The sequence below is a fragment of the Otolemur garnettii genome, unplaced genomic scaffold, assembly GCF_000181295.1.
Source record: "Otolemur garnettii isolate 467f Iridium unplaced genomic scaffold, OtoGar3 scaffold00043, whole genome shotgun sequence".
In the NCBI taxonomy this organism is placed as follows: Eukaryota; Metazoa; Chordata; class Mammalia; order Primates; family Galagidae; genus Otolemur; species Otolemur garnettii.
Window position 1 is genome coordinate 7,131,823 of NW_003852438.1, and position 11,270 is coordinate 7,143,092.

The 11,270-nt window shown below is 49.7% G+C and overlaps 1 protein-coding gene across 2 annotated transcripts in view; it reads right to left on the reverse strand.

Annotated features, from left to right (window-relative positions):
* The window catches only part of SPRYD3 (SPRY domain containing 3), a 16,949-nt gene extending 6,751 nt beyond the window's left edge, over window positions 1–10,198 (reverse strand). For both annotated transcript variants that reach the window (XM_023513727.1, XM_003790418.3), the window contains exons 1-6: window positions 10,089–10,198; window positions 7,944–8,090; window positions 6,892–6,967; window positions 5,484–5,608; window positions 5,099–5,234; window positions 3,910–4,095 (exon numbers count right to left, since the gene is read on the reverse strand). In XM_023513727.1, coding sequence (XP_023369495.1) covers window positions 3,910–4,095; window positions 5,099–5,234; window positions 5,484–5,608; window positions 6,892–6,967; window positions 7,944–8,090; window positions 10,089–10,111 — 693 coding nt within the window. In that variant the 5' untranslated portion in view covers window positions 10,112–10,198. The remainder of the gene's footprint in view (window positions 1–3,909; window positions 4,096–5,098; window positions 5,235–5,483; window positions 5,609–6,891; window positions 6,968–7,943; window positions 8,091–10,088) is intronic.
* Between the last annotated feature and the right edge of the window lie 1,072 nt (window positions 10,199–11,270).

Below are 11,270 nucleotides of genomic sequence, written 5' to 3' on the forward strand. Positions count from 1 at the left end.
ATTTTTTGGTTGCAGCCGTCACTGTTGTTTGGCGGGTCCAGGATGGAGATTCGAACCCGCCACCTTAGGTGTACGTGGCTGGCGCCTTAGCCGGTTGAGCTATAGGCGCCGAGCCTCAACCTCACTTTCTAACCATACACATACTAACAAAGATGGTAGACTCGATGCTGCAGAGCAGAAGCTACAGATCAAAGTGTAGAGACCGCCAACTCCACACCTTATACCAGTAGTGCCTTCCCACCCTCTTCTCTGCTGGTAATCCATCTCCTCCTCCCCTCACCAAGGAGACCCTAATCCCTCTTGACATGAGCAAAGGAGGGCTCAGTGCCCTGAGGGGCTAGAAGCAGCTGAAACAGGAAACAAGGGCACACTCCCCAGCTCAGGCCTAAACACAGCCTCCTTCTGGGTTGGGTCTGGGAGGACCCCTGAAAGGGTGGGGCCTCCACTCACCACCCTTTGTGTACCAAAGCTGTTGTCCTGTCGCTAAGGAGTTGTCAGAGGAGCTATAAACAGAGAACAAAGACAGAAAATGAGTCTAATCCACCAGCTGTACCTATGGCCCCCCACCCTCCACAAACTACCTCACTTTGCAAGGACTGGACTGGGATGAGGTGAGGGAGAACACCCCCATCCCTGAGCGAGTACACCTGCGATTCTTCAGTACCCTCAGAGCTCTGGGGATGGAGGGGCTCTTTAGAAGGGGAAACTGAGACCATAGAACGCAAGAGAAGAATTCCACTCAAGAAAAAGCCACGTGTGTCTATAGACAGATACTCAGATGAAACAATCATGACTAAATATTAGTAACTGTTGAAGCTAGAGAGTGGGTATATGGACAGTCACTATACTATTCTTTTAAACTTTTCTATATATTTAAAATATTTTTTAATAAAATGTTGGAGGTGGCTGGGCACCTATGGCTCAAGTGGCTAAGGCGCCAGCCACATACACCTAAGGTGGCAGGTTCGAATCCAGCCCGGGCCTGCCAAACAACAATGATGGCTGTAACCAAAAAACAGCCAGGTGTTATGGCGGGCACCTGTGGTCCCAGCTACTTAGGAGGCTGAGGCAGGAGACTCGCTTAAGCCCAGGAGTTGGAGGTTGCTGTGAGCTGTGATGCCATAGCACTCTACCCAGGGGGACAGCTTGAGGCTCTGTCTCAAAAATAAAATAAAATAAAATGTTGGAGGAAAAAAGAAAAGAGCCAAGAATTGAATTTGTTCTTCTTCATGGGAAGAACCAGTGAGAAGAGAAAAGAGAAGATCACTGAGACCTCCCAAACTGAGAAAGGTTAGGAGAAAAGGAATTCCAAGCAAGCCAAGTAAACTTACTGCGAAGGCCTTGGCTAAAGAAACTAGACAAGAGAAGCCTGGGGAAAATGGGAATTTAAATCTAGGAACTCCTATTTTCTTTCTTTCTTTTTTTCTTTTTTTTCTTTTTTTTTTAAAGACAGAGTCTCACTATGTCACCCTCATAGAGTGCCATGGCGTCATAGCTCACAGCAACCTCAAACTCTTGGGCTTAAGTGATTCTCTTGCCTTGGCCTCCTAAGTAGCTGGGACTACAGGTGCCCACCACAATGCCTGGCTATTTTTTTGTTGCAGTTGTCATTGTTGTTTAGCAGGCCTGGGCTGGGTTCAAACCCATCACCCCCCAGTGTATGCGGCCAGCGCCCTAACCACTGTACTACGGGTACTGAGCCGGAACTCCCATTTTCTTATGAGGATGGGTGTGAGAAGAGCGGAGATGAGTGGCCACAGAAAAGCAGGCCTGGGGACAGGGTAAGAGCATATGTTGGACAGCAGTGGAAAGGTCAAAGAATGAACATCTGGACCTAGTTTTGCTAGTTTACCATTTGACATCAGAACAATGTCAAACACTTTTCTCTGGGACTTTTTTTCATCAATAGCAAAACAAGAGATATTTGTAAATGTGTGGGCATATTTGGGGCCGTCACAATGACTAGCAGGGTACTGGCATCTTGGGTCTGGAAGCCAAATGCTAAATGTCCTTAACATCAAAAAATTGTCCCAATTGAAATGCCAGCAGTCTCCCCACAGAGAAAACTTGGACTAGGTAACATCAAAACCTCTCTGAAACCTTTATGGTTCTGAAGGGCACTCTACTAAGAATGTCATGCAGAACAGGAGAAACAGGCATCAACAGCAGCAGGGGCCTGGGGGGGTCCCAGGGAAGGGCTTCCCAACAGAGGGGGGACATAAAAAACAAGACAAGCCAAAGAAGAGAAACAGCTATGCTAGACATCTTTAAAGAGAAGAGGCACCAGAATGGCCTGAATATCCTCTCCCAGGCTCCTCCAGGCTGCCACAAGTGTGATCATTGGGTCATAAATACCAAGCGGATGGTAAGAAGGAACAGGAGGGAGGAAGCCAGGAGCCAAGTGGGGTTGGAACACCCAAAAGGATGCAAGAAACTGAGTAAGTCACCCCTGTTTGAAAGACAGGATAGTTGGCAAGATTAGAAGAAGGCACACGCCCCTAAAGAGGCTCATGCCCAATCTGCCCCAGAGGAGCAAGTACTCAGAGCAGTGTTCCCACCCTGCCAGCTGTCCCCAGGGTTTGAGGGAAGAGCCAAACTTGACAGCTTGGGTCTAAGAAAGAAAAAAATTCTTAAATAAGTGGCCTGAGGGAGGGTGGGGAGGAAGGAAGCTATTTATAAATGTCTGCAGGATTCTGCAACAATTAGAAAAGATTGCCTGGGAGGAGCTGGGGGCAGAGTGGAGACAGGTCCAGGCAGGGAAAGGATGCCAGGAAAAAACTTTTAAGGAGAGGTCAGGGATGAGAGCTGGAACATCGCCCTGGCTCAGTCCCAAGTTCAACTCTGTAAATGTTGACCAAAATGATGGCAGAAGGAGAAAAGAAAGGAAAGAGGTGAGAGTCAAGAGTGGGCATCTGAGGCCTCCTGGTTCACGGTGGCTGCAGCCTTGGGACTCCCAGTGCCCATAGGAGTGCCAAGCATCAGAAGTAGCAAGAGGGCATGCTTTCTGCCACTTGTTCTGAGTTCCACTTACCTTGAACTCCACAAGGGAAAAGCCTGGCTCATAATCCACTCCCACCCCCCACTGCTTCTTGTTTTGCTATCAAAGGCTGAGTTGAAAACAGTTTGGGTTGGAGTGAGAAGACCAGAGGGTGGAGAAAAAGGCCAGGCTAGGCGAAAGGGGTAGCACAGGGGCAGTTCGAAGTGGGAGGCCTGGGCAGTTCAAAGTGGGAGGCCTGAGCAGCACATTAGAGGTCAGGGCCACACCCAGACCTGGGACCACTCACTCCCAGCGCAGCATGAGGCATGCAAGGTGACAGGAAGAATTTCCTTCTCTCAAGGCCCATGACCTTCCCAAGAAAGCTTAAAATCCATGAGGGACTAAAGCAGGCGTGAGGAGAAGATGGCCGAAACAGGCTCATCTGCCTCCATTCCCATCCTCTAGCAAGAGTAAGGGGAAGACAACAGAAACTAACATTGACCCTTACTCAAAAAAGATCAGCAAAGAACCCTCCCCTACAAATGTGGATGTGTGACCACACCTGCCACACAGCAAAGCTGAACTGGGATCAAATCAAAAGGGAGTCCTGGCATCTTGCCTCCAAACCAGCCTCCAGCCCCTCAAAGGCAGAAGCTGAAAGAACCAAAAAAGGCAAAAGAGAATTTCTACTTGTTTCAAAAGTCAAACAACTAACCTGAGTTATCAAATGAAGAGGTAAGTTAGAGAAGGAATCGAGCCTAAAGATCGGGACTCAGAACCATGTCAAGGTCCCAGGCTATCCTGCCAAAATCTCACAAAAAACACTGTACTCTCTCTCTTCCCATCCTAAGTCACTCATACATGCTCATGTGTCCACAGGTGTCCTGCCCAGCCCTCCCCCAGTGCAACCCTCCCCCATGCCCATTACTTACAGTCCCACAGACTCTGACATCATGCAGCCGGCCCCACTCGTCCTCATAACTGTCCACCATCATGACGCTGTCGTCCTCACGGCCCAGCTCAGCATTGAGGTGCAGTCGCACCTCCTCACCCAGGGAGTGCATGCCCACTGCTGGGAACAGTCCATCCGGGGACATAGGCATGATGGTAGAGCCCACCTGCAATAGAGGGAGAGAGAGAAAATGGCCACCTGGCTCACTTTCCTTAACTCACCTAATTCTCACAAGGGTACTTTTAAGATGATGCAATAAATAATTATCACACATTGTCAAAGAAAACCTAGAGTTTAAAAATTTGCTAAGAACTCCTGGCCAAGCAAGGTATTCACAGAGCTAGAAGACAAACACGAGTCCCCTGCCTAGCTGCCAAATACAGTACTGAGTAGCACTGGAGCAGGAAAGCACGGAGGCACCTGTGCTAAGGGAACAGGTGTGCTCAGTCACAGCCTGGGAAAGCAGTTTTCCCAGGGGGAGAAATGGAGCTAGACAGAGAAGAGAGGTAGGGTGTCTCTCTCTTCTCTTTGCTCTGCTCCATCTCTTCATCACTACTCTTTTCTCTCTGAAGAGGAAAGGGAAGGAGAAGTGAAGTAAGGAAAATATAACACAGAAATGACATATCTCCAATAGTACTCAAGTCAAAAACCCAAAGAGAAGCCTGAGTTTACATACCCAGGCCATCATCTTACCCTCTTTTTTTTTAACTGCCAAAATATAAAAGGGGTACACGTTTCTGTTACATGGATACTTTATATAATACTTAAGTTGGGGCTTTTAGTGTGCCCATCACCGAACAATGGGCACCATACCCCATGTGGGGGTCGGGGGTTTCAACCTGTCCCTCCCCCCCTTCTTGATTTGCCATGACCTTTGATTTGCATCTCTTTGTTGTTTTCTTTTTGTCTGCTCTAGTATCACTCAATTCTGTTCCCCACAATTTCTGTTTGTTCTTTGCTACGTGAACTTGTCCCTCTATGCCTATAATGGGGAAGTGTCTTCTACACATAGGAGGCTTCAGGAGAATCTGAGGCTGAACTGAAGGAAGATAGGAGATAAGCACATGGGCTCCTGGGCAAGCCCCAGCCAGTGCACTCTTCCTAATCACTGCTATGAATCCTTAGGCAGCTTCAAGCCACTGAAATCCTACCCAGGATTTCTCACTCACCCGCTTCCCATTTTTCGTGAAGAAGATCTGGGCAGTCTGCACATCAAAGGACACAGGCTCAATGCCACAGCCAATCCGGTCCCCAGAGTTGCACTTTGACCCAAACTGGCGGCCCTTGGCTCGGCCATTATACAGCCTGTGGACAGAGTAGCACAGACACAGAACCCAAGCCTGGCCTCCCAACTTCTCCACTACCTCACCTAGCTGCTCTGAGTCACTCTGGGATGGTACCCACCTATGTCCTGGAATGAGCACTACCCCCCTCTAAGTCTGTAAACCTGCCAAAGACAGAAAAGAATGGGAAAAGCCATCCTGATGTGGTCCTTCATAGCTAAGGTTCCCAAATCCATAGGAAATAGGTCAGGTTCCACAGGAAGCAACTCACTTGCCATCATCAGCATGGTAGGCCACAGAGTCAGGTAACCAGCCAGGCTGGTGATCCAAGCTATAGTACTGAGGGACCAGCCCCACAGCAATGGTGCCCCGAACTCCACTGTCCACAATAGATACCTAGGGGGAAGAAAGTGGGACCTAATTAGCAAGGATGGGCTCGGCACCAGTGGCTCAAGCGGCTAAGGCGCCAGCCACACACACTTGAGCTGGCAGGTTCAAATCCAGCCTGGGCCTGCCAAACAAGAATGACGGCTGCAACCAAAAAATAGCCAAGCATTGTGGCGGGGGCCTATAGTCCCAGCTACCTGGGAGGCTGAAGCAAGAGAATCACTTGAGCCCAAGAGTTGGAGGTTGCTATGAGCTGTGACGCCACAGCACTCTACCCAGGATGAGTAGAGTGATGAGGAGGCTGAAGCAAGAGAATCACTTGAGCCCAAGAGTTGGAGGTTGCTATGAGCTGTGACGCCACAGCACTCTACCCAGGATGAGGCTCTGTCTCCAAAAAAAAAAAAAACTTGCAAGGATGGGTAATGGGATGAATTGCTGGAGGTAGGAAGAAGGGGAGTTAGAGATCAAAGGGAGCTGAGCCTCAAAGAGACAAAAACACATGGGAATCAGAGAAAAAGAGAGGATGCTCATAGGGAGAACTGGGCAGAGTGGGGCCTACCTTACTATGAATATGTAGAAAATTATTTCCTAGCTTTGGAAAAAGATAGGAGATGTGGGAGGTGCCTGTGGCTCAGTGGGTGGGGTGCCAGCCCGATATACCGAGGGTGGTGGGTTCAAACTGGCCCCAGCCAAACTACAACAAAAAAATAGCTGAGCGTTGTGGCGGGCACCATTAGTCCTAGCTACTCAGGAGACTGAGGCAAGAGAATCGCCTAAGCCCAGAAGTTGGAGGTTGCTGTGAGCGGTGTGATGCCATGGCACTCTACCAAGGGTAATAAAGTGAGACTCTGTCTCTACAATAAAAAAAAAAAGGAAAAAGATAGGAGATGGAATAGATCAGTGGTTCTCAACCTTCCTAATGCCACAACCCTTTAATACAGTTCCCCATATTGTTTTATGGTTGGGGATCACCACAACATGAGGAACTGTATTAAAGGATCTTGGCATTAGGAAGGTTGAGAACCACTGAAATAGATGTTTGGTTTGGGGTGAAGTAGGGGAAGGACATGGGTCAAGGTCTACCTAGATAAGGGGCAAGGGAGCAAAAGGGAGAGGGCACCTATTTCTCAGATTAAGTCCATGTTATCGTGCACACTGTTCCCAGTCAACAGGACAACACCAATGGAAAATTAAAAGCACCAGATCATGAATCTAGTAAAGGACTTCCTTGGAGCTTAATGATCTCACTCCTGATCTCATCCCCTGCTCTGCCCACCCACTACGTTTATCACCTCAAAATAATTGCTGTCCTTGGTCAGGGGTCGAGAAGCCACGTAGCAGCCAACTTCGCCAGAGTTTCCATGGTAACTGAAGGAGGAATGAGGGGGGAGCTTCATTAACAATCTAGTGCAGGAGTTGGTGTGAGGGTCTCAGCATCCCTAACCCCTACCCTCCAAGGGCCAGCAGAGAGGAGAATTCATCAGACCACACTTCAGGACATCTGCATAGACGCCATAACAAGATCCTTAAGGTAACCACACCCTACCCCTCCTGCTGCCTCTAGCCAGGGTCCATCCCATACCAGACCAATGCAAGCCTGGTTTCTTCATTTCCAGAGGGAAAAGAATGTAGAGCCTCCTTTAGCTGCCTGGGAGGGGTCTCACAACCTGTCTAACCTCAGTCCCTCATGCTGCTGCAGCTTGGGCTGTTTTTCTCTGGCTCTGTCCTTAGTGGAGCTGCTACCCTCTGTACCAAAGCTCTTTGTAGATTAGAAGACAGTTATTCAATCCCCATTCCTCAGCTTTCTTCCCTTCTGGATAAATTACACTACTTCCTTTCCCTTTCAGTAATAATTTTATGAGAGAACAGCCTCAGAAGGAGTCAGGGAAAGAGTTCAAGCCAGAAAAGACAAAACAAACACACAAACCAAAGGGTTGGTAAGATATCAGAAGTGGTAGACAGGATGCACTACAGAACTATCCTTCTCAAAACAGGAAATCTATCATCTTTACCAAACACAATTCCTAAGATGTAGGCAGGAGACTCAGACCTACTGGAGTCTTCTCAACAGAGCACTTGGGGAACTCCTGAGACTCCAGCAGCCTCTTGACATGACTGCTTCTGATGCCTAAACAGGAAAGGCCCTCATTGTATCCCAGTGAGGAAGGCAGAAGGGAGTGCAAGGTGAAACAGTGCACACTGTTCCTCTCAGAAGAACCTCTAGGGTTAAGGGCATTCCCTCTCACAATGCAGTGCAGACAGTCCCCTTCCTCTGAAAAAGCCCCCTTTCACCACTATGATCTGGAGCAGAAAAGAAAATGTAGAAGCATTCCCCTGAACTCACCTTAAAGTGTCTCCATCTACAAGAATGTGTTTGAACCTCTCCTGATATCTGAAAGCTCGGACCTCCCGAATCTCCCGGATTCGCCGTCGCCAATTCAGAAACCGGTAGTGCAGGTTGAGGTCATCCATCTTGTTCATGAGAACAAACCTGTCAAGGAGGAAAGGGGATTGAGGAGGAAGCAAGGCCCTGAGTAAAGCACCTCAGCCTGCTGGACCCAGAATTCACAGGGGAGTGGGCTTGAGGTCAATTGCCCAGACTGACCTCAATAATCCCACCCTCATCCCCTCAATCAACAAATTTCCCGAGCTCCCACTGAGTGCAATGTTCAAGGTGCTAGGGAGACAGCTGTGATCAAGATGGATGGGATTCCTGTCCTCATATGGTTTTCATTCCACTCAGGGAGGAGGTGGACATGACAGACAATAAACAGACATGACAATTTTAGACATTAGAGGAAAAAAACAGGGTAACAGGATAAAGAATATGGGAGCAGTAGGCAGAGAGAAGAGAAAAGATGTCTCTCTGAGGAGATGACATTTGAGTTGAAAAAGAGTCAAGCATATGACAAACCCAAAAAAGAAGATTCCAGGCAGAGGGGACAGCCACAGGTCCTTGGATAGACAGGAGCTAGCACAGTAAAGAAATAGAAAGAATGCTAGGACAGCTGATAGGTAGAGAATGTGAGGGGGAATATAGATGAAAAGGCAGGCCAGAACAACGTACAGACCACGGTAAGGAGTCTGGATTTTATTCCAAGTGTAATGGGAAACTTCTGGAGAGTTTCAAGCACGGAAAAGCTAAAATATTAAAGTTTTTTTTTTGGGGGGAGACAGAGCCTCAAGCTGTCCCCCTGGGTAAAGTGCTGTGGCATCACAGCTCACAGCAACCTCCAACTCCTAGGCTCAAGCGAGTCTCCTGCCTCAGCCTCCCAAGTAGCTGGGACCACAGGCGCCCACCACAACGCCCGGCTATTTTTTGGTTGCAGCCGTCATTGTTGTTTGGCTGGCCGAGCTGGCTTCGAACCCGCCACCTTAGGTGTATGTGGCTGGGGCCTTAGCCACTTGAGCCACAGGCGCTGAGCCTAAAATATTAAAGTTTATCAGATTTTTTTTTTTTTTTGAGACAGAGCCTCAAGCTGTTCCCCTGGGTAGAGTGCCGTAGCATCACAGCTCACAGCAACCTCCAACTCCTGGGCTTAAGCCAGTCTCCTGCCTCAGCCTCCCAAGTAGCTGGGACCACAGGCGCCGGCCACAACGCTCCCTATTTTTTTTGGTTGCAGCCGTCATTGTTGTTTGGTTGGCCCAGGCTGGATTGGAACCCACCACCTTAGGTGTATGTGGCTGGCACCAAGCCAGTTCATCAGATCTTAAAGATCATTCAGGCTGCTGGCTGGAGAACTGATCATAAGAGGACTGGAAATGGGCAAACAGTTAGGAGGTTGTTGCTGCATTCTAGCTGACAGGTAGCACAGCAGAAGGAGAAATGATGATAGAGACGGGCGGGACAATCCAGGTATTTAAACCACCAGCAGTTATATGAATAAATGAACTGGGAGCCAGAAGTGAAGTACTCTTCTATAGTAGTAGTATCCCATTCCCCAAATCCTGAGACAGGGGTTCTATCAAGACCTGACATTGCCTTGCACACAGTAGGTGTTGAGGAAGAGTCTTGGCTGGGATGAATTCAGTGCCATTGCGCACGTTAGGACTCTTATGCAGAAGCTACAATCCGCCACGTGACCCAGAAGAGTAGGCACGTGTGGGGCAGCCCTAGGACTCCACTCTTGGGCACTCAGCCAGGGCTTGACCCAGGGAGATGCTGGAGACCTAGATCTAAGGGCATCTGTTTGCCCAGAACCCCATAGCCTTGGCACTGACGAGTTGCGGCCGTGCTGGGCCCTGCCTCCGCCCGGGAAACCGCCTGATCACTCAAATGAGACCTGGGGGCAACGGAGCCCGGGCCGGTCCACTTGACTACGCCCGGTGACCCCGGCCCAGAGCAGGGCCAAGGGTACGCCAACTGAGGAAACCCAGCAACCAGAGCGCGAGGCCCCGCCCCTGGCCGTGGAACCCCCGCCCAGGACCCCCGCCTCAGGCTCTGGGGAGACCTGAGGCCTCCGGGACCCCGCCCCCGATCCCCGCCTACCGGGGCCGCCGCGTCCTCCTCATCCATAGGCCTCTCAGATCCGCACACAAGCTCTTCGGCCGCCGCCACCACACACATCCGGGTCCCCGCCCTTCCTTCGCTCACCGAGGTCCGCCCCACCTCTCGCATTGCAGCCAATCGTCAGAGGCCTATGACGAAAGGCATCTGCAGCAGCCAATCCGAGAGCACAGGCAGGGTGTAGGGCGCGGGCCGGTTCACCCGGCACCTAGAGCCGGGTTCAGTCTAGTAAACCCTGGTGTCGGGGGGTTGAGAGGAGGCGACGTGGCCGCACCCACGCGGTGCTGGGTGCCCTGGGCGCTGGAGAGGCAGACCGGGGGCGGCCCCTACTCAGGGCGGGGCGGGCGAAGGTCGCCACGCTCGCACATAAATTGGGGGTATTTCTTGAACGTTCATTCAGTGCAGACGTGATGCTAAAAGCTTTACAGGACTGTCCTTTTGATCCACTTAACAACCTTATGAAATAAATCTTATTAACTCCAGCTGAGGAGCCGGAGACCGGCCTCCATAGCCGGTGGGCTTAACTGTTACCTCATGCTTTATATTCTGCCGACCTCCTTATCGTGTCACTGTTCATTCATTCTGGCGAGCACATTCCATTCCGTGAGGAGAAAACCAGACGCAAAAAGCACAGTGGCATGGAAAGGCATGCTGCGGAGGGAAGGAGGGCTTGGTAGGAATGTGAAGGGAGAGAAGACAGGTTAACACTTACTCAGCACCTACTAAAGGGTGTTTATTTAATTTTATTTATTTATTTATTTATTTATTTTGCCGTTTTGGCCAGGGTCGGGCTAGACCCCGCCACCTCTGGCACAAGGGTCCGACGCCCTACTCCTTGAGCCACAGGCGCCACCCCCTAAAGGGTGTTTAATCCTGTATGGCTTGAACTCCTACCTGAGGACCTCCCCAATTCACTCCCATCACAGCATCTCTTTTTTCCCAACAGAAAGATTTCCCCTGCTTTGTAGCACTTTATTTACAACACTCATTATGCTCTCGCTGTTATTATTTGAGTCATTTGTGTGTGTGTGGATCTGTCTCTGTTAGACCATGAGCTCCGTCAGACCCCAGGAACTACTCTTCTTATCATAAATAGGTACCCTAAATGGGTGGAGTAAAGGAAAGGCATCATCTTGTATCTTTTTTTTTTTTTTTTTTTTTTTT